Consider the following 26,088-nt stretch of genomic DNA (forward strand, 5'->3'; position numbering starts at 1 on the left):
AGGTAAACAAAACCAGCATGGTCTGTGACGTCATGAGACGCACGTAATCCTTAAAGGGACCGCGATCCCTGAACCACCAAGAACGTAAATGACATGCAGTAAACAACAACACAATTGAAAGAACAACACTTAACGAAATACTGTAGGTGAATTATGTTACGGTCACTACACGCGTATCTTTACAGCCCTAATTACCAGGCTATCGAATAACGCCCACACACAAACACACACACACACACACACACACACACGGTGGCGGAGTGGTAATCGGGAGAGTCGGGAGAATTTAGGGTGGGCCGTTAACATTTCGGGGCTGTCGGCTGATTACTGCGGGATAACAATATTGCGTTTATAAAAGTTCAGCGCAGTCCGGCAACCTGAGCTGTGCGCCCGCAACCTCTCAAGGCTCGATTCCACCGGACGCGTTGCGGCAACGTTACGGCAGCGGCACGTCTTGGCCGCGGTCACCGCAGCAGATAGGTTCCACTCTAATCAATGAGACCATTTCCACAGGGCGCGGCTGCGGAACGTCTCAGCAACGTCCCAGGAGCGGCTCGCCGTGCCGCAGCTATCATTCCGTAGCATTTCTATTTTTGCCGCAAGCCGTTGCTGAACCGCGTAAATTTCAACAGAGCAGATCGATCAGGGCAGGAAGTGAAAAAGTAAAAGCCATAGAGCATTCCGGTCAATTTTCAAAATAAAACACAATAAATAAAACACCAACATTATTACGTCATGACCGGTGGCACCAGGTCAGCAGTCAATCAATCAAAGGGTCTCAAATCATCCTTTTTATAAGAACAATGTCAGAAAGGACAAAGCCTGGCATTTAATTGCAGTAGTTTTGGGAGTGGAAGGTGAGTACATTAGGTTTAGGATTATCGCGGGATCTCGTGATCTCGTGATCTCGCGGGAATACGGCTGGCTCCCAGTCGCAAGGCAGCGTTGCGCTGCCGTAACGTGCCCGGTGGAAATGCAAGCAAAGGCAAAAGTCGCGGCCAAGACGTGCCGCAGCCGTAACGTTGCCGTAACGTGTCCGGTGGAATCCAGGTGTAACGTTGCCGTAACGTGTCCGGTGGAATCCCCGGGTCACTCACTCAACAGCCGCAACCCTTACGCCCCGTGCCCACTACCTCCTTCAGTCAACGGAGGTGGGAAGGCGTTGCTGACTGATGGGGGAGTAGTCTTTGCAGAGGCATCCGTCAGCCAATCAAATCGCTTTGCCGGGTTCTTCCCGCTACTTCCTGCTTGTTGCGATGCAAGATGACCCGCTTTCCCGCTTTCCAGTATCGTCAGAGCCCGAGTCGCGTCACAGTGCTTAAATTTGCAGACGCGATCTGATTGGATGACGGATCCGTCGCTGCCGAAAAAGTTGAAAATTTTTCAACTTCTTGACTGAGCCGAAGGCTCCAACGGAACGGACGGATCCACAATGCATTGCGCGTCCGTCCCCATTCAAGTCAATGGGGATCACGCAACGGACGGAGGTAGTGGGCACGGGGCGTTACAAACTGTCAACGTCGCAACCAAGTCGATTTTGTCTAGAGGGGACTAACTGAGCGGACCTCCCAAGGTGGTACAGCCCAGGTGGGTCTTCAACTGCGACAACATTGAACTCTCGTGCAGGCTCAAACAGAGTGACAGCAAACACACACACACTTTTAAGGAGTTTTTCACCCGTATCCTTGCTTGCCCCAACAAGTTTGTGCGTCGTGCTTGTTGTTTTGTTTCCGGTGTTGTTAGATCCGGTATGGTGATGTCGTTTTTCTAACGTGACAAATTGTTGCTAGACAGCAGGTGAAAAAATTACAACGTTTGCCAAGCCAAAATAGCGTTAATCGCGCGATAAATAAATGAACGTTGTTAAAATTGGTTTGCATTAACGCCGTTAATAACGCGTTAAACTGACAGCACTAGTTATAACAAAACCTTTTCGAACCACATATGGCAAAATGTTAAATGTAACATAATTAACAACATTTTGACAAAGGTTTTGGAAGTCAGATATGACACAGATTCAACCGATTTTTTATCTCTGCCTGATTATTAATTAATTGGGTCTCTGCCTTATTAAACCACACGATATTAAAGGTAACATCAGGACAACACATGCTAACACCAGTTCTGATTTTGGGCATTTAGCAACTACGCTTTCAGCAAAGAGACTGCACAGGGAAATTGGCCTATAAATTAGGCCATTGGATAATCATTGTTAGAAACACGAAAGACAATTCCAACCCCAAACAAAATAAGCATGGAATAAAAAGAGTTAAGTATTTTAAAGCTGCACATGCACAGCAAAAGCGATCTTTTTCACGTCATGTGAGCTCCACAAAGGCAAAAAAGAGGCAAAAAACCAGAACAAATATAACCGCAAGCGGTGATTAACGGGGTCCGAGCAAAATGAAAATTCAAGAATACACTAATGAAAGATATATAAATATGACATGATTATGAAGGAAAGATGTTCCCCTTAATGCCATACTGTGCCTCAGCTTTCAGGTGAGTGGGCACAAGGTGAAATTGTCTATTGATAAGCACACAACAAGCAAACACCTAAAAAATCTTTGAAATTCTGGGGAAATTAAACATTGGTAGTCAAGAATACTAAAGGAAGAAATATAAATATGAAGGAAAAATGGTTAAAAAATAAGTTCCCCTTAAATGCCATGCTGTGTCTTGGGAGTCAGATTCTTGGAAACTAATGAGCTGGAATGTTGATTGCCTGATGCATTTCAGGTGCTGCCAATGTTGTGTTTCTTAAATGGGTGGCAATGACAGAATGTCATGTTCAGCTTGTTCATAATGCTCTAGTCGGTATTCAAACTCTCAACCTAAGGATCACCAGTACAAGACATTATCCAGTTGAGCCACTGACATTCCTGAACTGCACAAAGCCTCATTCACATGGTGAAACTGTCTATTGATAAGCACACAACATCAAGAAAACTCCAAGCACACATTTCACAAAATAATTAAAGGCTTTCTTAAAAGAGTACAGATCTGTGGACGTTAGGCTTTTCTATGAAATTGTGGGAAAAGTAAAAAATTATTTAAAAAGAAGTAAAAAATTATAGCAAAAGACCAGGGTGAAGAAGATGCATCTGATTTTAGAGAATTTTGAGTCCCGGTCAATCTGGTAAGGAGAAATAAGGCTAGTTCATAATTATTTTAAATAGCGCCACCTTTGGGTGCAGTACCACATTTTGGGTTTATGGGTATTGGTATCCCCCTGATGATGGTTGCATGTTATTTTATGCAATAACAAAACGGTAATATAAGAAAAATGGGCTAACTGCTTCAACTTTATTGGCCAATATTTCTCAAATGGAACTAAATAAAACAAATTCTGTTTGATGATTTTTGTGAGGCTTGGTTTAAAGATTGTATGCGGCAATGTTGGTGAATATTTGATAATTTCTGTAGCCTGTGAATCTTCAATGATGTTTAAAGATTCTAGAGATTAATATTATGAAAGAATTTTGAGTCCACGTCAATCTAGAAGTGGAGAAATAAGTCTAATTCATGATTTTTTACTATAGCGCCACCTTTGGGTGCATTACCACAAATTTGGGTTAATGGGTAGTGGGGGTTATTTGTAACCATACCTGAACATTTCAAGAGTTTTCGACTTATGGTATAGGCTTTTACAGAATTTGAGGGAAAAAAAAACGTTACAGAAACAACAGGGGACCAAGCAGCGCTTGGTCCCCCCCTAACAAGAACAAACTTCTCCATTTGCAACCGAAAATGATGTCTTACTCTTACCTTTATTGTTTGGGTCATCAAAAATACACAGACCTAGAGGAAATGTGTAGTTTTGCAGAGAGCACAACCCCCTTACAAAAGCATACAATGTAGTCAGTGTTGGGGAGTAACGGAATACATGTACCGGCGTTACGCATTCAGAATAGTGTTGGCTCGTTCGTTCGCGAACCGGTTCGAATGAACAAGCCTTTAGGACTAACAAACCGAACCGGTTCGTTTCTCTCGTTCGTCTCATTCACCATTCGATTCACCGGAAACTCGACTGAACGAACAAATGAGTTTCCGGTAGCACTAACTCCACTGATTCTGACTGACTCAGCTGAGAACCGTGCAATGGCGTGCATTCCATGATGCGATTTACCGCTACCGGAAACCAGGCTGAACGAATAAACGATTCGCGAACGACTCCTCCAAGTTCAGTCGAGTTTCCAGTAGCACTGAGTCTGACTGACTCAGCTGAGAACCGTGCAATGGCGTGCATTCCATGATGCGATTCACCGCTACCGGAAACTAGGCTGATTCGCGAACGACTCCTCCCAGTTCAGAAACTCGACTGAGCTGGGAGGAGTCGTTCGCGTATCGTTTGTTCATTCAGCCTGGTTTCCGGTAGCGGTAAATTGCATCATGGAATGCACGCCATTGCACGGTTCTCAGCTGAGTCAGTCAGACTCAGGGGAGTTAGTGCTACCGGAAACTCGACTGAACGAACGATTCGCGAACGACTCCTCTTGGCGAACTGAATCACGCGAACTGGGTCACGGAAACTAATCATTAAATCCACCACTAATTCAGAATACAAATTATAGCTAACTGTATTCCGTTACAATTTAAATAGTTGGTATTTAGAATACAGTTACATTGTTGAAATCAATGGCTTACATGACTGAACGAATAAACGATTCGCGAACGACTCCTCCAAGTTCAGTCGAGTTTCCAGTAGCACTGAGTCTGACTGACTCAGCTGAGAACCGTGCAATGGCGTGCATTCCATGATGCGATTCACCGCTACCGGAAACTAGGCTGATTCGCGAACGACTCCTCCCAGTTCAGAAACTCGACTGAGCTGGGAGGAGTCGTTCGCGTATCGTTTGTTCGTTCAGCCTGGTTTCCGGTAGCGGTAAATTGCATCATGGAATGCACGCCATTGCACGGTTCTCAGCTGAGTCAGTCAGACTCAGGGGAGTTAGTGCTACCGGAAACTCGACTGAACGAACGATTCGCGAACGACTCCTCTTGGCGAACTGAATCACGCGAACTGGGTCACGGAAACTAATCATTAAATCCACCACTAATTCAGAATACAAATTATAGCTAACTGTATTCCGTTACAATTTAAATAGTTGGTATTTAGAATACAGTTACATTGTTGAAATCAATGGCTTACATGACGATACTTCTGTCTCAGCAGTTTATTCGTGCTTTCACACTGACAGCATTTGGTGCACACTAAACGAGTTTGGTCCCCTTGGTTCGGTACGTTTGCGTTGGTGTGAATGCAACCACCTCCCTTCGATGTGAACCAAATCAGCCGACCGAGACATCCCAGCGATTTGACAGTCAGACGCCCACATAAAACGTATGCTGGAAAACACACATAAAAATTCAGATGATTGAACGATCTTCTCTCTCTCTCTCTCTCTCTCTCTCTCTCTCTCTCTCTCTCTCTCTCTCTCTCTCTCTCTCTCTCTCTCTCTCTCTCTCTCTCTCTCTTTTAAGGCGATTTTATAGGCAACACCTATGCACTTAGCTCAGTGAAAAAAATGTTAGATGTAATAGCAAATATCTTTCTCATGAACATACCCTGATAGTCTTTGTTCCACTACAGCAAATTATAGAAAATAGTTCACTTTCAGGGAGACTTGGGCCTAACACCGAAGAAGAACACACCAGAAAAGGCCTGTTTAGTAAGCAGGATTTGATGCCGCATTCCTACACTTATAAAATGCAATTCAATGTGGAAGTAATCCAAGTATTCAGAATACAATACTCAGATTGAGTGATGAAACGGAATACATTACATATTACATTTTTTAGCATGTATTCTGTATTCTGTAACTGGATACATTTTAAAAGTAACCTTCCCAACACTGACTGTAGTTCACTGAAACATACTACATACTCAATTCCTCAAATATTACCGGTGAAAGTAACAGCAAACTCTCAAAACCTTCACAAGAATCTCAACTAAAGTGCATGAAACACATGTAGATATGCTAAATACATAACAAAATGCATACACAGGATTTTACAGTTGATAACAACATGGCGGCTGCACACGGAACAGTTACGAGCTGTCCCGTCACTTTGCTCACACGCGCACGTTACTATACTCCACAATGTGACTCTCAAGCTATCCCTCAAACACTCTCGACACTCTTGACATGTTATCAAATTATTACAGTCAAGCTTACTCTGTTTAATATCGACAACATTCCTGAAAAGGGGGAGAAATAATCAGTGAGAGAGTGATACGGTGTTGATTCCTCAACGGTAACTTTAGTTTCATGAGGAAGATCCTGCGATTTCCCTAGGTACGTGGGCGGAGACAAAATCAATCGATCTCAGGCTAGCAGATTAAAAGGCAGCCAATCACATATTAAAAATTACACAAGAATAAAGTCCACAATAAGCAATTTTTTTGTGTTTTAACCCTTTTCAAACATGTGATCGATTTTAACTTTGACCTAATTGTGTTTTTTTTTCAATCCGTTTGAACTGTTAGTCGTGTAATCTTTTTAACCTTTTTAAACATCCTCGCAGACCATGAACTTATATAACTTTTTTACCTACTATGCTATTAGTGTATTATCTTTCCCTTTGTCGCATGGGCACCATTTTGCAACTAACAATGTTGTTTATAATCAATGTAATGCAGCTTAGAGAGGGTTTCAGAGGAAATAGGAAAATTGCCTTCAATCAGGAAACATGTTCTTCAGCGCTATCTAATGGCCGTTAGTTGCTATTGCTATTTTTTGGCGTGTCATTCAATTACATTCGCCCTGAACTTTCAAAAGGGGGTTCAAGTGCCAAAAATTGGGTTCTCAAGATATCTACCTCTTTGTGTATCATCAAGTTTATATTATCAACATTGCATTGTATTATTTTAATGTTTATGTAAAGAAACAATTGCATCTCTGCTGCTAAACGCTCATGCAGCGCTGGCTGAAGACCAGAATGCCAAGTATATGTGTTGAGACAATGAGAAAAGTAGTTCCCTTGGTTCGACAATACTCAATTATTATTTGTTAGAGTTTCTTACTTGGAAGGTGAGACACTATCAAGATAAAAAAAAATCTTTGAATCTGGAAGTGCCATCGGACTTCCACACCTTTTGACAAAATGCAGATATTTATGTTGTGTGAATAAATCATGGTATAACATATCATCCACTGAACGTCTTGCCTTGACCTGACTAAATGTTTGGTGGTGCGTAGCCAATAGTCTACCATGATCTAAGTCTCTCTAAACTCTCTTCTGCCACCAGCTGGATGAACCCCTTGTTTCGTATCGGTTACAAACGGTCCCTGGAAGGAGAGGACTTGTACAACGTGCTGCCGGAATACCGCTCGAAAACATTGGGGGAGACCTTGCAAAGGTGCGTTTGTGTGTATGTGTGTAAAACTTAAAGGTCCCATGGCATGCTTCTTCATGGATGCTTTTATATAGGTTAGTGGGCCCCTAATACAGTACTTGAAGTCGTTCAAGAAATTCAGCCTTGGTGCAGAATTACAGCCACTACGAGCCAGTCCCACAATGAGCTTTCCACAAACGTGCCGTTTTTTAGAGGCAGGTCAAGGTGGACGGTGGGGGTGTGGCCCTGAGCAGCTTGCGGCCACGGTACCATGCGCTCGTGTTAACAGTGGATGTATCGCAATGGCGAGGCACACACAGCTTTTGTCCGTGTTCTGTAAATATCTAGAGAACTCCGGGGGCTCCGGAGTCCTGGAGCTCTGTATCTTACTACTATAATAGCAGGCCTGTCGCACCAGTTACTGAAGTTACTCAAGTGCGCACGTGCCAAGCACGAACGCATCTATACACGATATATATATATATATACGAACATACACGGAAACGCACACACATGCGCACACTACACACACACACACCGCAAGTCAACACAAAGGCAGCGACACATACACGGAAGTGCACGCACACACACCTGCACAAACACACACACACACACGCACAGGGAAGATGTTTAACGGCTCCGCCATTTGCACATGCGCAGGTAAGAACACACACGCAAGCTAGCACATGCGCACGAACATACACGGAAACGCACACACTACACACACACACACACACACACACACAAGCACGCTCACACACCGCACGTCAACACAAAGGCAGTGACACATACACGGATGCACACACACGCGCGCGAGCGCACACACACACAGGTAAAGACGTTTAACGGCTCCGCCATCGGCACACACGCAGGTAAGAACAAACACGCGCACACACCAAAGCGACACTCGCCCAGGTAAGACGTTATGTTTTTAATCATGTCGACAAACTCTGCCAGGTAACATGTTCTTTCTCTTTCTGTAGAAATTGCGATAAAATAAGGGAAGAGACAATTGCTCACCCCTCTCAAGCAATGGCGGGTCGTTCATTTTGTCATATAAAAAACGGAAACATCGCACCGACCGGCCTATCAACACAGAAGTCACGTGATACTTAAGGAGACGGTGTCCCGTAACACAGAACGAAACATGTCAATAACACAGTATGGTGAATTATGTCTATAAAGTCCACCAGAAGAGTTTGTTGCTCAAATGTAATATTACTATTCTCCTTGAGCCTCCCGAAATGTCTTTACACTTTGTTGCTCAAACTTAAAGGGATACTTCACCCATTCAGAACCGGCATTTTATCATTATCAAATCGCTATTCTAATATATTAAAAATGTTATTTTTCCCTCAGTCTAACCCAGTCTTCCCTTGGCCCAGCTTTCCTGATCTAATTTTCTCCGAGAGGACGTCAAATGACGCGTTTGACGTCATCTCGGGCGAACTTTGCTTGCCTGCTAGAAGGGCCGAGGACTACAAACCAGTGGTTCAGCAAATTTGTGAGCCCACCAATAAAGAATGAGGGGGGGCGGGAGCTCACGTACGAGATGTAAACACAATGTCCGCCATGTTTCTTCACCGCTTAGCTAGAGAACAAATTTGCAATGTGAAACAGCCAAAGTGGATTTTAAAAATCTATTGTTGGATTCGGACATTCAGGGCTATTAATACGAGACAGAATACAGCCAGGAAGAATTGACACAAATAGAGGAAGAGGCTGCTGCAGCTGAACAAGCCTTGCCTGTTGCCGAGGACGAGGAGCCGGAGTGTGCTGGTTTGCTCTGTTCGGCTTTAGACACTAACAGAGTCCCTGTGCTGCAGTGAATTGCAGCAATGCCAGTTTATTCTAGAATAAATGGCTGAATCTGGCGAGGACAGACCCATGTGTGTAACCTATCACCCAGGCTTTACACCTCATCTGAACAGTTGGGTATTGGATACATATTTCCCGACTCAGAGATTGAACTGGAAACTAGCCACAGCCCGCCGAGAGAAACAGACGTCTGAGCGTAGAGTAAGTGTTTGTTTTTTTAACTAACACATTGGCTACAATTGTTTTGAGTCCCGGGGAACGTGACAATGTAGTTATCTGAAAGTAGCCGATCTTATTGGGAGATCATAGGCTACGTTACGTTAGCTTGAAGTCTGTGTAATGCTGTATAGGCTACTCAAGGCATAATTTATCTTGCTTTGCTAATGTTCTTTCTAATTCTTTCAGTTTCGGCAGTATCGGCTTCCTGTGTTGTCCAGGCCATCAGAGCTAATTACCCAGAACAAGATGGGCATTACCGTGGCTACCAGGAGACAGTAGATGCTCAAGATGTGCTGTGACTATTTTGACTCTAGCATACACGTTTTATTTTTGTAAATAGTTCATATTTTTTCATGAATAAAACTTCAAATACATTTTGGTTGTTGTGATTTGTTTACTTACCCAAGTGCTGTTATACTAAAGTAGGCCTACTGTATAAGATAAACACTTATTTCAACTGGGGAGAAAAGGTTGAGTAGAAATACTTGATATGCTGAGCTACTGTAATTAGCTAATGTTTTTATGCTGTACAGTAATATACAAATGATGCAAACGAGGGCAGAAGTCTAAACAATTCAACGTATCACGGGGATATGTTTACACAAAATTTGCTCGCGCTAGGACCATGGGTCCTTCTCCCTCCAAACAGAAACAGGCGGGCAGTGCAGCGAGCGCAATGCACTGTGGTAGTTTGAGGATTTCTTACTTTTGAGCCAGATAGACACTTTCCTAGCCTTTTCTCAGGCTAGGATGAACCGATTTAAATTTTCTTTGCACATTTATAATACATAGAATTATTAACTTCATATAACCTTCATATCTCCACCGGTGAAGTATCCCTTTAATATCACTCTCCTCCTTGAGCCCTCCCAAATGTCTTGCGATATTGATATCCCCCCCTCGGCCCCTCCCGCCAGTGGACTGTTCTAGTTGTTTTATTTTTCTTATGTTTTGTGTGTATGCTGTGTGACTTTAGGATACTGCTGCCTATCTTGGCCAGGACACTGGAAGAGATGTTTAATCAAAATGATGATTATTATTTTTCAACTAACCAATAGTACTTGCCTTACATTTTAAAATGTCAATGCACTTTTCAGCCCTGAATAACAGTAAAAGCTATTTAATAATTGATTTGCATGCATAGTTTACTACACTTTCCATTAAACAATTACCTCGTTACCATAAATTGACAAATTTTATAATGTAATCAAATGCTCACACATCCATGTGTGAACAACATATCCTGACATTTGTACCCTGAATATCTCCTGAATAATACTACCCCTGAGGTAGTATGTTATGTATTTTTCACACCACTTCAGTGGGCGTGTTGATGACAGTTCTGCAGGTCATTGAATGGCCCCCCAAATGATAATCAGTCTGTTGCCTTTTGTTTGCTGAATGGTTAAAAAATATATAAATGTTGGCACTGCTTATAAGAGTCATTTGTGGTGAACGAATGTTATACTTTGTAAAATTATACGCAAAATGTTATTATATTATGTGCTCAGAAATTTGTTACATTATCGTTGGGGGTTTCCACATTATTGCTATGGGTTTAATTACAACTAGAGGGAGACAATAGCGGGCAACAATCCCTTTCTCCTCCGTGTCACAGTTCACATACTTCAGGGAGTCAAAGCCAAAGTTCCTTTCCCCCAATTCCTTCTCAACCATTGCTGAGATCACCCTTACTACGAGTCTCATTGTGGAATACCAAAGACGTAAGAGAACCCGTTGTGTTATGCGTCATAACACCAACAGACAGCAGAACTGTTATCCAAATAACAAAGAAGTGTTCAACACTTGTGTTACAGTGTGTGTATTCACACACACACACACACACACACACACACACACACACACACACACACACACACACACACACACACACACACACACACACACACACACACACACACACACACACACGTGGTGCTTGCACGGTCGTAGCTCATTGGCGGGCCAAATTCTCTGGGCGGGCAAGGCAGAGAAAGGAGAGGTAACTTGGACCCTTATGACGACATATGGGGCCAAATTCGCAATCGGAGCGTCTGAGCTTTCATTTTTCCAAGGCGGAGCAGGAAACCTAGTGCTCATTTTACACCTAACGTCATTTCTAGCCACTACAGGACCATAGGCAGGCTAGGGGAACTCATTAATGTTAGAAAACCTCATAAAGTGACATTTTAATGCCATGGAACCCATAAATAACACTTTATAATTGACTACTCATATTATTCGTATTTTAAGCTCCAAACAACGCAACATGTTAAAAATCAAAATAAAATTAACATTTGAGGTAAGCATATAGCTTTTTTGCTAAGAATAGCAGTTTCTAAATGCCGGCCATCTTGGTTATAATTCTAGCTGGGTGGAGGGATCTAATTCCTGGCACAGATGAATGAAGCCCATTTAACCCTCTTTAACAGATACTGGGATGAAGAGTGCCTGAAGGCATCCAAAGACCTGGAAGAACCAAGCTTATCCAGAGCCATCATCTTTTGCCACTGGAAATTCTATGCAGTGCTGACCATCATCACATTCATTGAGGTAATTTACGCATTGCAGGCCGACTCATCACTTATTTAATCCTATTTTTTTCAACCAAAGAGTTGGCTTGTTGTTTTATTTCACCCTGAGAAACGTTTGTTTTTACATTTCAAATAGTTGGAATTTTCATTTAAGATATCTGTAACGTAATTTTGACTAGTCGAAAGGACAGATAGTGATATCTGTATTTCAGTTTTGACTAGGCAAAACTGAATTACAGATATCTGCAAAGACGGCACTGAAAACGACATTCAACTCGTCACATATCTTAAATGCCAATTGCAGATATCTGTTCAGTTTTGACTAGGCAGAATGAAAGTTAAAAATAACTCAAACGTCATAATATTGCAAGCCAATTTGACATAAATTCGCTAGACTTGATGTGTTGCAGATATCTGTAATTCAATTTTACCAAGTCAAAAAGAACATTTCGGATATCCGCAACTACATTCCTTCTATCCACAATTGTCAGTTCAGATATCCACAAAGACATTCCTCCTAGGAGAAATGACGTCACGTTTGCCATTCATGCCTATGGGGTTTCTGATTACAGATATCTACAATTCAAATGCAAGCATCCATCATGTGAATTACGGATATCTGCAATTCCAGTTTGAAATATCTACAATTTGATTCTGACAAGTCATAATTCCAGTTTAATCACCTCAATATAAGCCATCTACAAGTCCCTTTTCAGATTACTTAAATTAAGTTTTGACTAGGCAAAATTACGTTGTAGATATCTGTAATTCAAGACAAATTATAGGCCCGCCTCCCACTTTAGGCGGAAGCGGAGCAGGTTGTTGTCGTTCAAATCATCATTCACAATTCACCTGTGCCTGGTTGCTAAATTACAATTCCGGCTGCCGTCATTTCGCCTAGCCAAAACTCTAATTTAAGATATCTGTTGTCACATTTGGTGGCGGAATGAAAGTTACAGACATCCCCAATGTTAGATATATCTAATCAAAATAAATTTCAAGATATCTATAACTTGATAAAAGATACCTGCAATTAAATTATGACTATCCCTAACTCCAGTTTGAAATATCTACTACGTCATTTTGACTAGTCATAATTCCAGTACGAGATATCTACAACGTCATTACGCCTAGTGAAAACTTAATTTAAGATATCTGAAAAGGGACATGTAGATATCTTGAATTGAGATGAATTAAAGATATCTTGAACTGGAATTGTGGGTAGTCATAATCAAATTGTAGATATCTCAAACTGGAATTACAGATATCTACAGTTCAGTTGCAGATATCCATAATTCAAATATTGTGTATCTGCAATTGAGCTGTAGATATCTGTAATGAGAAACCCCATAGAAATGAATGGCAAAAGTGACATAATTTCTCCTAGGAGGAATGTCTTTGTGGATATCTGAAATGACAATTGTGGATAGGATAGAATGTAGTTGCGGATATCCGAAATGTTCTTTTTGACTAGGCAAAACTGAATTGCAGATATCTGCCACACATATCCAGTCTAGTGAATTGATGTCAAATTGGCTTGCCCAACACCTCGTCGCCTGTGACCCTTGGTCGGCCCTTCGACATCACGAAAAGAATGCAAATTGTGTTTGAAGCAGAGCGGAACCCTCACAAACTGTTTGCCGTTGACGGAAAAAAAGATAGAATGTTACTATTTTTTTCCGTAAGTTACAGTCATACTTTAGTTACAGTGATAAAATGGCATAGATTACTTTGATGTCAATCATATAAGAGATATTCAAATGTTTCAAAACAGAACAAAAAGGTTTTGAGTTTACTGGCTCTTTAAGTCTAGTGAAATTCAACTTATTAAATTGAAACCCAAGCAAACAGTTTTCATTAATGGCATGCCATCTACATGCAGACTCTTCTGGTGTTTTTATTTCCTCCTAAATGCATATGTAGCTTTACCTTAACCTAATACCTCCACATAATCAATTGGCATTCAATGAGAATCGGCAGATTTGCGTTGAAGCGACAGCGTCTGCTGAATGTAACTTAATGGATCGTCTGAACGTAACCACTCTCTGCCCTCAGGAGGCGACCAAGCTGGTCCAGCCGGTGCTGCTGGGGTACCTGTTGCACTACTTTGAGACTTTTGACCCCAACGACTACCATGGTTTGCAACTGGCATTCTGCTACGCCTTCGGCATATCCCTATGCTCCCTTCTGCTCACGGTGATGCATCACCTGTACTTCCATTATCAGAAGGTGGGCATGAAGATACGGGTTGCCCTGTGTCACATGATCTACAAGAAGGTGAGCCTATTGGACTGGGCTGGAGGGAGTGGATGTTGCTTGAAACGGGGTGTATTTTACCCGGAATTCTGAGAGTGAGCTAAAGCTGTAGGTGGCTTGAGCGTTGGCGAGCAATTAAGCAATATGAATCATTTCCTCAAGATAAGAAGTCATTATAAAGACTGAAAGAAATGGAGATTCTTGGAGCTTTTGAAGTTCACGTCCTGGAACCACTGTGAAGAGGGAGGGAAACAGATTTTTTTTACGGGTCAAGGTCGTGGTTGGGTTATTTATTCATGTTGAGACCCCTGAGTGTCTTAAGTTTTAATGTTGTTCTTCTGTCCAACCAGGCCCTATGTCTCAGCAACTCGGCCACAGGGAAAACGACCACAGGTCAGATCGTCAATCTCCTCTCCAACGACGTTGGCAAGTTTGACGAAGTATGTGAAATCTCCGAAACGTTTGATCAAAGTTGCTGAATGTAGTCCATTTTAAAGACAAATTAACATAGCATTCACAGCTCATATAGTCCAGGGAAAGGTTCTCTCTTAACCTGGAAAACATCAATCATGACAGTAACATTAATCTACTGGCAGCCATCGGGGGATCAAACCCAGTAGACTATCCCCTGTGTCTTCTACACTTGGGCAACAGACGCAGATATCTCTCCTCTAGGTGTCAGCATGTTATTCGTAATAGTGCGGCCATTACCTGACAGCCTGCCAAGAACAGTCCCACTTATTCAAGTTCCGGTTTGCATTTTAATTAGTGAGCTTGGCAACTAGTGTGAAATATTTTGGTGGCCTCTGCTCCTTGTTCATTGACATGAATCTACTAAATTCCCTGCACTGTAAAAACGAAACTTAAAATTGTTGGTCTCATTATGATTTCTGAGTAAAATGAATATAAAACATTAAGTATTCATATCAACTGTGCAATGCAAAAATAAATAAAAATAAAATAAATTAAATAATATTAACCTTAATTTGAAATATTAAGTTAACACCCCTGACTTATTTTTTTGAGTTTTGTAAAATATAAAAATCTTAGTTGGTATAACTAACTTTCAAGTTTGTCTAAAGAAGAAAATGATCTTTTGATGGGCTCAAAACTCAAAAATTGATTGCAGTAAGTTGCCTATTTTTTTACAGTGTGTAAAGTCTATTTACTAAAAGCGTTTCTAAATGGCCAAAATAAGTGAGCCTCTTAAGGCTACAAAAATGTCTGAAGCCTCTTAAAGATGGGGGCCAGAAAACTGCATGCGCAAAAGTGTTTATTCACTCATTTGTTGACCTACTCTTTTGTCAAATGGGTTCATTATATCATAGACCCTGACAAAAAAAGTCACAACCTATGATATAATCTATGATCTTTCTTCTCCCTCACTCACTATTTAGCGTTTTTCTCCATCACAACAAGAAGGCTGCTCCTAATTTGTTTCTTCCTTTCCTCTCCAGCTTACTATGTGGCTGCAAGCCCTGTGGGTGGCGCCTATCCAGGTAGCAGTGGTGGTCGCCCTACTGTGGGCAGAAATCGGGCCCTCGTGTTTGGCTGGCATACTAGTCCCCATAATTCTGATGCCCCTGCAAACCCTGTTTGGGAGGCTGTTCTCCATGTTCAGGTATCTTGTATGCCCTTCACCCAGCGACATCATACAATGCATTCAAATCTGCAGCAGGGTTTCAGAAAAAAAAAAAAAAAAAAAAATACTGTGTCGTAAATGAAATTATTTTTCATCATTAATCATAGAGCACCTTTCAGAGGGCAATTCTCCAACTGAAATCCTCTCCTGCCAGACTGAGCCACTCCCCTAAACATATGCCTAACAAACTAGCTTTAGCATTTTCGGCTGAATCAAATGATTGGATGACTTATTACAGGCCTGTGACAGCCACAGGTAAAGGCTTTTTTATGTATTTCAACAACTATGACCCTACAACTATGCTTGTAAAATAAATAGCCTATCCTACCTTGAGCTTTTATGACATCGATTTAAGGGTATTACATCCGCATACGCATTACGTTAAGTATTTGACCTATGATGCATTGCAGGAGCAGGATGGCAGTGCTCACCGACAGCAGGATTCGCACCATGAACGAAGTGGTGTTCGGCATGCGCATCATCAAGATGTACGCCTGGGAGAAGCCCTTTGCGTCTCTGGTTTCACGTTTCAGAGGGTAAGGAGGGGTTTCAACAATTTAAATGGCACCAAATCTTACCCCCAGGTGTGAATTTGTCCACTTGTGGTGTATGTGTGTGTGTGTACTCCACCCAGATGTATGATGGGTAGACCTACACTGTACCGGCCCTAGGACTGTACAAACTCTAGGAAGCTGGAGTCTCTCCATCATACATTTAGCCCAACAAATAAAATGTAATTTAAAAACATGATGCTGTCTCTAAACCCCCCTGTCCCGCCATAGGGAGGAGATCAACAACGTGATGAAGAGCTCCATGCTGCAAGCCCTAAACCTAGCCTCCTTCTTCTCGGCCAGCAAGGTCATCATCTTCATCACCTTCGCCATCTACGTGCAGCTGGGCAACACCATCACGGCCAGCAGCGTCTTTGTTACTGTGTCGCTGTACAGTAACACAGCCACCACTGTCAACCTCTTCTTCCCCAGGGCCATCGAGCTTCTCTTTGAGAGTTATGTGAGCGTACAACGGATCCAGGTGAGGGTTAGCGCCCATATTTCCCCACCAGGTATGAAGTTGATTGGCCATTAGGAGCCTGACGAGTTTAAACACCTCTCGACGATTTCTTGGGGTGCTTCAAGCATGCTCACATGTAATCTACGATTCTGCCTACATTTTGCCTAACCTCAATGTACTTTCCTATAGATTTGCCCTCTAATATATCATCCTCCTGTTTGGCTTTTGGGTCCAGGGAGGGAACCGTTGAATTATCCGTTGGGATGTGCGATACTCTTTAGACAAAGTATTTTAGTGAGTTTTGAATGTGTTGCTGAGACATGTGCATAATGTACGTCTCCTTATTCACCTTTTTTTTTATTTTAATTTGATGTACTATGATTATTATTACTATTAAAGGTCCCAAGGCATGCTCCTTTATGGATGCTTTTATATAGGTGTTAGTGGGCCCCTAATCCAGAAATTCAGCCTTGGTGCAGAATTTCAGCCAGTCCCACAATGAGCTTTCCACAAACGTGCCGTTTCGTAGAGGTGTGTCAAGATTGAGAGTGGGGTTGTGGCCCTGTCACATTAAAATTGTACCGGGGGCGAAAATTGTACCGGCCTACGTCATCGTTTGTTTACATCCTGACAACCTGACAACCTGCCCGGCAACAGACGACGCGATGCAGAAAACATGTTTCCAAACGACGAAATAACATAATACAGATAGCGGATCGCTATCTGTATTATGATAGATAGCGATAACACTTGTTTTTACTTTATATTTGTATTGTATTTAATTGTCTAATCGAAACAATAAAAAAATGTGCCCGCAAAACGGGCGATCGCGTCAAATGACGCGTCAAATCACGTAGGAAGGTTCTTGAACATTCTAGACTATGAAACCTGCTTAAAACACTCAGTTTACTAGCTAAATTCGATTAAACAATTCAATACAATACAAATATAAAGAAAAAACAAGTGTTATCTAGCGATCCGTTATCTGTATTATGTTTCAAGAACCCTCCTACGTCATTTGACGCGATCGCCCGTTTCGCGGGCAAAACATTTGTCATTTGACGCGATCGCCCGTTTCGCGGGCAAATTTTTTTATTGTTTCGATTAAACAATTAAATACAATACAAATATAAAGTAAAAACAAGTGTTATCGCTATCTATCATAATACAGATAGCGATCCGCTATCTGTATTATGTTATTTCGTCGTTTGGAAACATGTTTTCTGCATCGCGTCGTCTGTTGCCGGGCAGGTTGTCAGGATGTAAACAAACAATGACGTAGGCCGGTACAATTTTCGCCCCCGGTACAATTTTAACGTGACAGCCCTGAGCAGCTTGCGGCCACGGTACCATGCGCTAGTGTTTACAGTGGATGTATCGCAATGGCTCGGATTAATAATATCATCCGAACACTCCGGGTGTTCCGGCGGGAGTCGTGGAGCTCTATATCTAAATAATACATGCATATAGATATCTATATAATATAATATAATATATATTATCACGGCCAAAAGCTTAGTGTGCCACCGTATGATATTATGAATCTCAAATTGTGCCGCGGGGCACCACCCCTGCGGGGCTCCACCGCCGCCGCCCTGCAGCGGGGCTCAAGCGGGGGGGTAATCCCGGGCAACAATCCCTTTCTCCTCAATGTTGCGCTTCCATCTAGACTTCAGGGAGTCAAAGCCAAAGTTCCTTTCCCCCCCAATTCCTTCTCAACAATGGCTGAGATAACCCTACTACAAGTCTTATTGTGGAAGTACCAGAGACGTCAGAGAACCCGACACAGTCTAGTCTTTTCATCAAATGGGAGCTTTACCATAGCTTACGTTGCGTGTTATTCACCATTACACCAACAGCAGAACGGTTCTCCAAATAACAAAGAAGTGTACAACACTTGCGTTACAGTGTGTATATATTCACACACACATGTGGCGTTGCACGGTCGTAGGCTCATTGTCTCATTGGTTGGCCAAATGTTCTGGGCAGGCAAGGCAGAGAAATGGGAGGTAACTTGGCCCCTTATGACGACATATTTGAAAATTGGAGCGTCTGAGCTTTTATTTTTCAGAGGCGGAGCAGGATACCTAGTGCTCGTTTTACTGGGGGACCATAGGCAGGCTAGGGGAACTCATATTAATGTTACAAAACCTCATAAAGTGAAATTTACATGCCATGGGACCTTTTATATTATTAATGAACCTGATTGTCTGTTTTTTTTTGAAGAATTTCCTAATGCTGGAGGAATTGCCCAAGTGCAGCGATTTGGTCTCCCAGGCAAAGAATGCCTCTGTAATCATCGAGGACCTCGTCTGCTACTGGGACAAGGTCAGCAAATCGTCTTGTTCCCTGGTGTTGTTCTGGAGAGAAGGGTTGAAGGGGCTGTGGGTAAGATTCCAGTCTGTAAAGAGAGCGAGGGAGCAGAAAAGGGCACGCTTTTGAAACCAAACTGCCAAAACATCCCATCCCTCTCTACGTTTCGCCATCTTCTCAAAGTTGAAACATTTTTGTGCAGTTTTGCATTTCAAACTTATTTGATGGATTGGCAAGATTGGTTCCACGATTCAGCAGGGAACAGACACCCTGATTGGTCAGAAATTAGCAAGGAGTGTTCCAAATCAAAATGGTCTCAGAAAGAGGCAAGCGTCAACAATTAATACATTTTGAGAATCAGTTTGTAACATGTTTACTCAGAATGAATAGACTTTTGACTGTTTGCGACGATTGCCATGAAAGTATTGTCAGGGTTCCCAGGTGTCCTGGAAAACCTTGATTTTAAAAGGAATCTTTCCAATCATGGAAAACATGGAAAAGGTAAAAATTCATCAATTCTCTGGAAAAGGCAAGAACTTGCATGGAAATTGGCAAGTTCCACCACACATTTAATGTTCATCACATATCTGGCGGTCATAATCACAACCTAAACCTAAAAGCACCCGGTTCATCTGTTTGTGTGTGGCCGCAATGATGGCAAGGGCCGGGGTGGCTTCTGTCTAGCTTTTGGCAGTTTACAAATTTCAACTTCATCCATTTTGCACATGCATTAAACAATGCTGCCTCATAATGTTATCAACCGTTTATTTTAACATCAGTTTATTTAAAATGATAGACTTTGGGTGGATTGGTGTATTACTGTGGTACAGTATTGGATTTAGTCATGATAGTTCCAGCATTGTGTCTTCAAACCTTCAACCCCTCTCCTCCACTTGTTCCCTGCCTCTTTCTTTACTATCTCCTCTGACTGTTTGTTTATTAGTCTATCATGCTACTTATTTGTTGAGGAATGACTGCTACTAAGAGTTTGGTTGATGAAACATGAACCTCTGATAGTCAGACCGGTTATGGAAAATGTCCTGGATAGTTTGTAATGTTTTTCGAAAACTAAAATGTAACTAATATATGAATATATGGTGTTCTCCTATCCCAACACACCCTCACAAAACCCTGGCTCCAGTATTTATTACTCAGTACTTATTACTCATTTATTACTTATTCCTCAAAGAGCGTAATTATCCAGTTATGCTAATTTACTCGTCCGTATTCTAAGACATCTGGTTGTTTGGTGCATTGACAAAATGAACATCAAATGTTATCAGGGATCTTTTGCGCATTGTGCCCCGGGAGTGAATCCAATCACTAAATGATGAAATAAAGGTGCTGACAGGTGCGTGTGCATCTGTGTGTTAACTCCCCTGTGCAGAACCGAGACCCACCCTCCCTCCAGAACGTCTCATTGAGTCTCGGGTCGAGGCAGCTGGTGGCGGTGATTGGACCTGTGGGCGCCGGAAAGGTCAGGGCTCATCCATCCATTCAGCCATTTGTGGAATTTCTGAAATTCTGTATTTGTCCTTTTATCCTTAAGAATTTATGAATTCAATTTCTAATTAGGTGCTGCATGCAGCGCCGCACTATTGTTCTTCTGAGGCTTTCTTATTCTTACCAATAGTTTGTCACTCAACCACTCGTTCATTCCTTTAGCGAGAGATTTCATTGAAATTTCATACTGTTCAGCCTTCACTGGATTCGACTGCTCGTACTTTTAGTAGAAGTTTGTTTTTGAAATATTCTACTTTTAAAATGTCAAACTTTTTAATAGAAGTCAATGGGTCTTTGACACTTCACTTTTTTTTATTAAAGTGTATACAAAAGTAGCAAAGGCACTTACATGGTATGTTGGCATCAGCAATAAACATGTTTGCATACAGCTTTAACAGTTTTACAGAGATAAAACCAAATAGACTATACAGTGTTTGATACTTTAGTATAGTCTATACATAACAATCAACCTGACATAACAAATTAAATACATAAATAATAATAAAAGAGGAGAGAAAAAAAAAAAAGAATGTCGCAGTTCATGTACTTCAGCGAGTCAAAGCCAAAGTTCCTTTCCCCCAATTCCTTCCCAACCATGGCTCAGATAACCGCCACAACAGTCTCGTTGTGGAAATACAAGACACGTCAAAGAACCGACAAGAAACACTTGCGTTACAGTGTCTACTTCACAATGATGTGGACGTTGAAGAACCAGGAACGTCGGAGAACCCAACGCGGTCGTTTGAGATTCATAATATCGGCTCACACAGCTTTTGGCTGTGATAATATATATTATATGATATATGATATGATATATGATAGATATCTGTGTAGGCTATATGATCATATTTAGATATAGAGCTCCAGGGCTCCCGTGTGTTCTAGAATATTTACAGAACACGGCTAAAGGCTGTGTGCGCCTCGCCATTGCGATAAATCCACTGTAAACAGAGCGCATGGTACCGTGGCTGCAAGCTGCTCAGGGCCACACCCCCACCCTCCTCCTTGACCCGCCTCGCTCCTCATTTGCATTATAGCTAGAGACACCAAAACAGCGCATTTGGGGGAAGCTCAATGTGCGACTGGCTCGGAGTGGCTGTAACTCTGCACCACGGCTGAATTTCGGGAACGTCTTTGAATACTGTGTTAGTTGCCCACTAATACCTATATTAAAGAATACATAAAATAGCTTGTCATGGGACCTTTAAGAGCAATATAATCATCTATTGCGCTTGCAATGAATTTATGAAATTTGTCATACGATAGAAGTGAGGTATTGAATCGCCACTGGGTGGGATAGTGAGGTCCGGAGGAGATCTGAACGTCTATGGACACCGGTGAATGATCTGAAACAATGATTGGGTGATACGAGGCATTTGTCACCTTTGACATAAGTTTAGCGTCTACAAAGAAATAATCTATTCGAGAGAAGGTCTGGTGCACATGCGAATAAAAAGAGTATTGCCTACTGCTCGGATTCCGAAATCTCCAGGGGTCTGCATAGCCATTGCTAGACATGAAACTCCAAAGAGCATTAGTCATTAGTGATTGGGATGAGCCGGGTTTGGAACGGTCTAGTTGAGGATCAATAGCACAGTTCAAGTCCCCTCCAAAAATAAAAAAACAGTCACTCAGAGAGGGCAGATTTTCAAACAGCTTGTTCAAAAAATCAGGGTTATCAAAAATTTGGTGCGTAAACATTGACTAACAGGACAGGCACTCGAAATAGAGTACCTAAAACTATCAGATATCTGCCATCACTCTCCGAAATGATATTAGTCCGAGTAAATTAGACCGATTTACCTATCAAGATAACCACCCCTCTGGCCTTTGAGTTGAAACTAGAATGGAACACCTCAGCAACCCAGGGACATTTCAGTCTGACTTGATCTTTGTTCCTCATGTGGGTTTCCTGCAAGAACACAATGTCTGGTTTCAGCCGCTTCAGATGGGAGAGCACTCTACATCGCTTGACAGCACATCCTAGGCCTTTAATATTCCAACTGATGAATCTCACATTTGGGCCCGAAACATTAGCCATGTGGAAAGTGGATGAAAATAAGAGGCAACCAGGTTCCTGTCCCACACTTCAGGGGCAAGGGGGGAAGGAGAGGGAAAGGTAGGAAAGGGGAAAGAAAGGAAAGAAAAACAAGACAAAAAACAAACAAAAAAAAACACACAAACACACACACACTAACCTATCGAACTCGCCCCAGAACCCACACCCTCCCCCCAGTGCACCTACCACTATCCCATCCCCAAACGATAGGATACCACAAGGAGTCATAATCCAAACAAAAAAACTCCAGGCTTTGGACCAAACAGTCATCTTACCCTCGCTCCAACTTAACTGGAGCTCCCGGAAACAATGGGAAGATAAAAAAAGCAAAAGACAGGCCGTGCATTAATAAACAACACAAGGCTCAGAACCATCCGAACCATCAGAAATCTGCATGCGCCTAGGCGTAGTGACTTAGTATTTGTACTAATACTGCTTATTAAAACAACAGTAGTTATGGTGCCAACTATTTGCCAACTTGATTTATGACAAAATTTACATTAATGGTATATTACTCAGTTATTTCGTAGAACATGCTGTAGATCAATAACCGTTTCAGCTTCAATAATATATATACTTAAAAATAAAAAATAAAAAATTATGATAATAATAATATAATTATTATTATTATATAGAAAATAATCTTCAATAACAATAATTACGATTATAATAATAATGGTATAACTGTAATGGCACCTACTTATGTTTTAATAACTATGCTGTAGCAGACCCATGTTTACTTGAGTGCTTCCACAAAGGCAGCGGCGTCCTCCGGTGATGTAAATTCCCTTGTGGCATCCCCTCTGGTGATGCGGAGACGCGCTGGGTGTAGCAGCCCAAATCTTATGTCGGGAATGCCCCTGAGCTGGCGTCGAATGTCAGTGAAGGCTGCACCGGCTTTGGCTGTGCGTGCAGTGAAATCCGGGAAAATGGAGATGGTTGAATCCTTCACCTTGATCTGCCGTTGGGTTCTAGCACGTTGTAGGATGTCGGCACAGTCTGCATAATAGTGTAGACGTGCTATTATGGGACGAGGGCGCTCACCGGGATTCGGCTTGGGCTGTTGGGATCGATGCGCCCGGTCCACCACCGGCTCTTTACCTAAGGCGAGGGCGTCTTTCAGCAGGGCGGATACCGTAGTCGCGTTAACCGCGCCGAACTCCTCGGGTAGACCTATTATCCTGATGTTGTTACGGCGAGATCTCGCCTCCAGATCTTCACATTTGCTGTCCTAAGTAACAAGTTGGGCCGGAAGTTTGACCACATTACTTTGAAGTGAAAGCACATCGTCAGTGCATGTCGACAGCGAGCCCTCCATGCAAGGGCGTAACCATGGTTTAGACATTGGGGGGGTCCAATTTTTTATTATTATTTGTTAAGTGCATTGCCTACAATTCTATATTTATATATGAAAATGTGGACATTTAGAACATAGTTTCGAGGATTACATTGACCATTTGAATTCACATCTAAAGGAATAGTGTAATAATGTAATGTCTGCCCCGCCCCCCCCCCCCCCACACACACACACACATACACACACACTTTGTTTTGGTTAGTTGCTTACTGACCTTAAACACACCTACCAATTACAATTATGCTCTTCCAGTAGTACTGTAGCAAAAAGGATAGCTTCCAATGGAAAAATACCACATACCCAAAGCATGTAATAATGTAATGTCTGCCCCGCCCCCCCCCCCCCCCCACACACACACACACACATACACACACACCTGCCTGCATTGTGACCACACGTCATTTTATCAGAAAAAACAGCGACTCATATTTTAATTAGGCTACTCGTTTTATTTGCTCACACATTTAGCTCGGTATCAAGCTACTAATTGTCTGGAGAAAAAAAAAACGCGTACGCTCGGCTGCTGGTCCAGTTTTATCCGCTTTTTAAGTAACCTTAAATTGTCCGTTACCTCCTCTCCAACACGTTAAATAACGTTACTTACATTCAAATGACTCACCTGATCACCTGCAAGTTCAGAGCATGTCCCTGTCTGGCCACTGCTTTCAGCATGCCTGTCTCTCTCCTTCTCTCTCTGTGCTGCCTGCATCGTAACCATGTCATTTTATCAAAAGAACAGCGACTGACCTTCATGAGCTATATTTAATATTCTGCTTTTACGAGGCTACTCGTTTTATTTGCTTACTCAAAGCTCGGTATCAAGTTACTTACTGTCGGAAAAAAACTGCGTATGCTTGGCTGTTGGTCCAGTTTCTTCTGCTTTTTAGGTAACCTCAAATCCTCCATTACTCAACTTTACTTTCTTGGCTCTCACTGAAGAAAGAGTGTGGGGTAACCATGACAACGCAGAAAGTCGCGAGGTGGTTTCAATTAGGAGGGGGGATTCACACACTTAACAAACGGAAATAAATTGAAAATAAATAAGACATAACAAGAGACCGATCCATTGACAGGGTTCATAAAAAGAGAACATATATTTTACATTTTATCCTGCTGTATATTGGGGGGGACAGGTTAGTATTTTCTCAACATTGGGGGGGACACGACCCCCCCAAAGAATGCGTGGTTACGCCCTTGCCTCCATGTCCGTCACAGTTACCTTTAGCACATCCACCGCCGAGCGGATGACCGCCATGTTAGCATTTAGCTCCACCTTCACACTCTGTAGTTCGGACTTTATCTGAGCGAAATTATTCTTCAATGCCGCATCAAATTCTGCCTTAAAAATGCCCACCAAGAGCGGCGAGGAGTTAAGCCTTAAAGGTCATGTTCGAAACAGCGGCGGTTTTCTCTGGAGTGGAGGGCTTAGCGGGCGCCCGCGGCGGGGCGGCCTCACTACTCCCCAGGGAGGATGTAGCCTGGGGGGTAGGCCTCATTTGTGTAGGCGCCGGGTTGTTCGTATTTTTCAGTTTTGGAGGCATAACGGCTTATAATACAGTCACAATGAGCTTGTGAAGTCGAAATGTGGAAAAAGAGAGTTCGTGAAAAAGGCCCTATACGATAAATTAAAAGTTTCACAGGAGCTCCCGCAGGTGCGTCTCACTCCATTAGTCGCTAAACCGGAAGTTCCCACTTCAACTACTTCAACCAATAACTCGTATGCTGCTATCCATTTTGATGGTAGGCTGGTACGAACGACCAGCTTCAGCGAGAACGTGACGTATTTCCCTTGCTCCAGCCTTCCAGTTTGCTATTTGTGTCCGACGAGTTTAAGAAGAAAACTATTTTGGAAAAAAGAAATAATCAAGTGTATAATGGTTGCCAGCCTTTACAGAAACATTAACATTGCAAGCCTTTTACATTGCAATAATATTTTGCCATTTTCGCCAATTTTTATTTCAACAAGTGCTGTCGTGTTTCTGTCGAGCCACGAGGGGTAGTAGCGGGCTAGTCATCATTAGCAACATAGCCTCTTTG

At 42.2% G+C, this 26,088-nt stretch overlaps 1 protein-coding gene across 1 annotated transcript in view; it reads left to right on the forward strand.

The window, feature by feature from the left end:
• The first annotated feature begins 7,248 nt into the window (after positions 1–7,248).
• Positions 7,249–26,088, forward strand: part of LOC132456434 (ATP-binding cassette sub-family C member 4-like) — a 38,624-nt gene continuing 19,784 nt past the window's right edge. Inside the window, exons 1-9 of the mRNA XM_060050783.1 lie at positions 7,249–7,363; positions 11,809–11,929; positions 13,966–14,187; positions 14,517–14,606; positions 15,624–15,787; positions 16,219–16,344; positions 16,591–16,840; positions 19,046–19,147; positions 20,520–20,609. Of these exons, the coding sequence (XP_059906766.1) occupies positions 7,257–7,363; positions 11,809–11,929; positions 13,966–14,187; positions 14,517–14,606; positions 15,624–15,787; positions 16,219–16,344; positions 16,591–16,840; positions 19,046–19,147; positions 20,520–20,609 (1,272 nt within the window). The 5' untranslated portion in view covers positions 7,249–7,256. The remainder of the gene's footprint in view (positions 7,364–11,808; positions 11,930–13,965; positions 14,188–14,516; positions 14,607–15,623; positions 15,788–16,218; positions 16,345–16,590; positions 16,841–19,045; positions 19,148–20,519; positions 20,610–26,088) is intronic.

The sequence above is a fragment of the Gadus macrocephalus genome, chromosome 4 (genome assembly GCF_031168955.1).
Source record: "Gadus macrocephalus chromosome 4, ASM3116895v1".
NCBI classification, from domain to species: domain Eukaryota; kingdom Metazoa; phylum Chordata; class Actinopteri; order Gadiformes; family Gadidae; genus Gadus; species Gadus macrocephalus.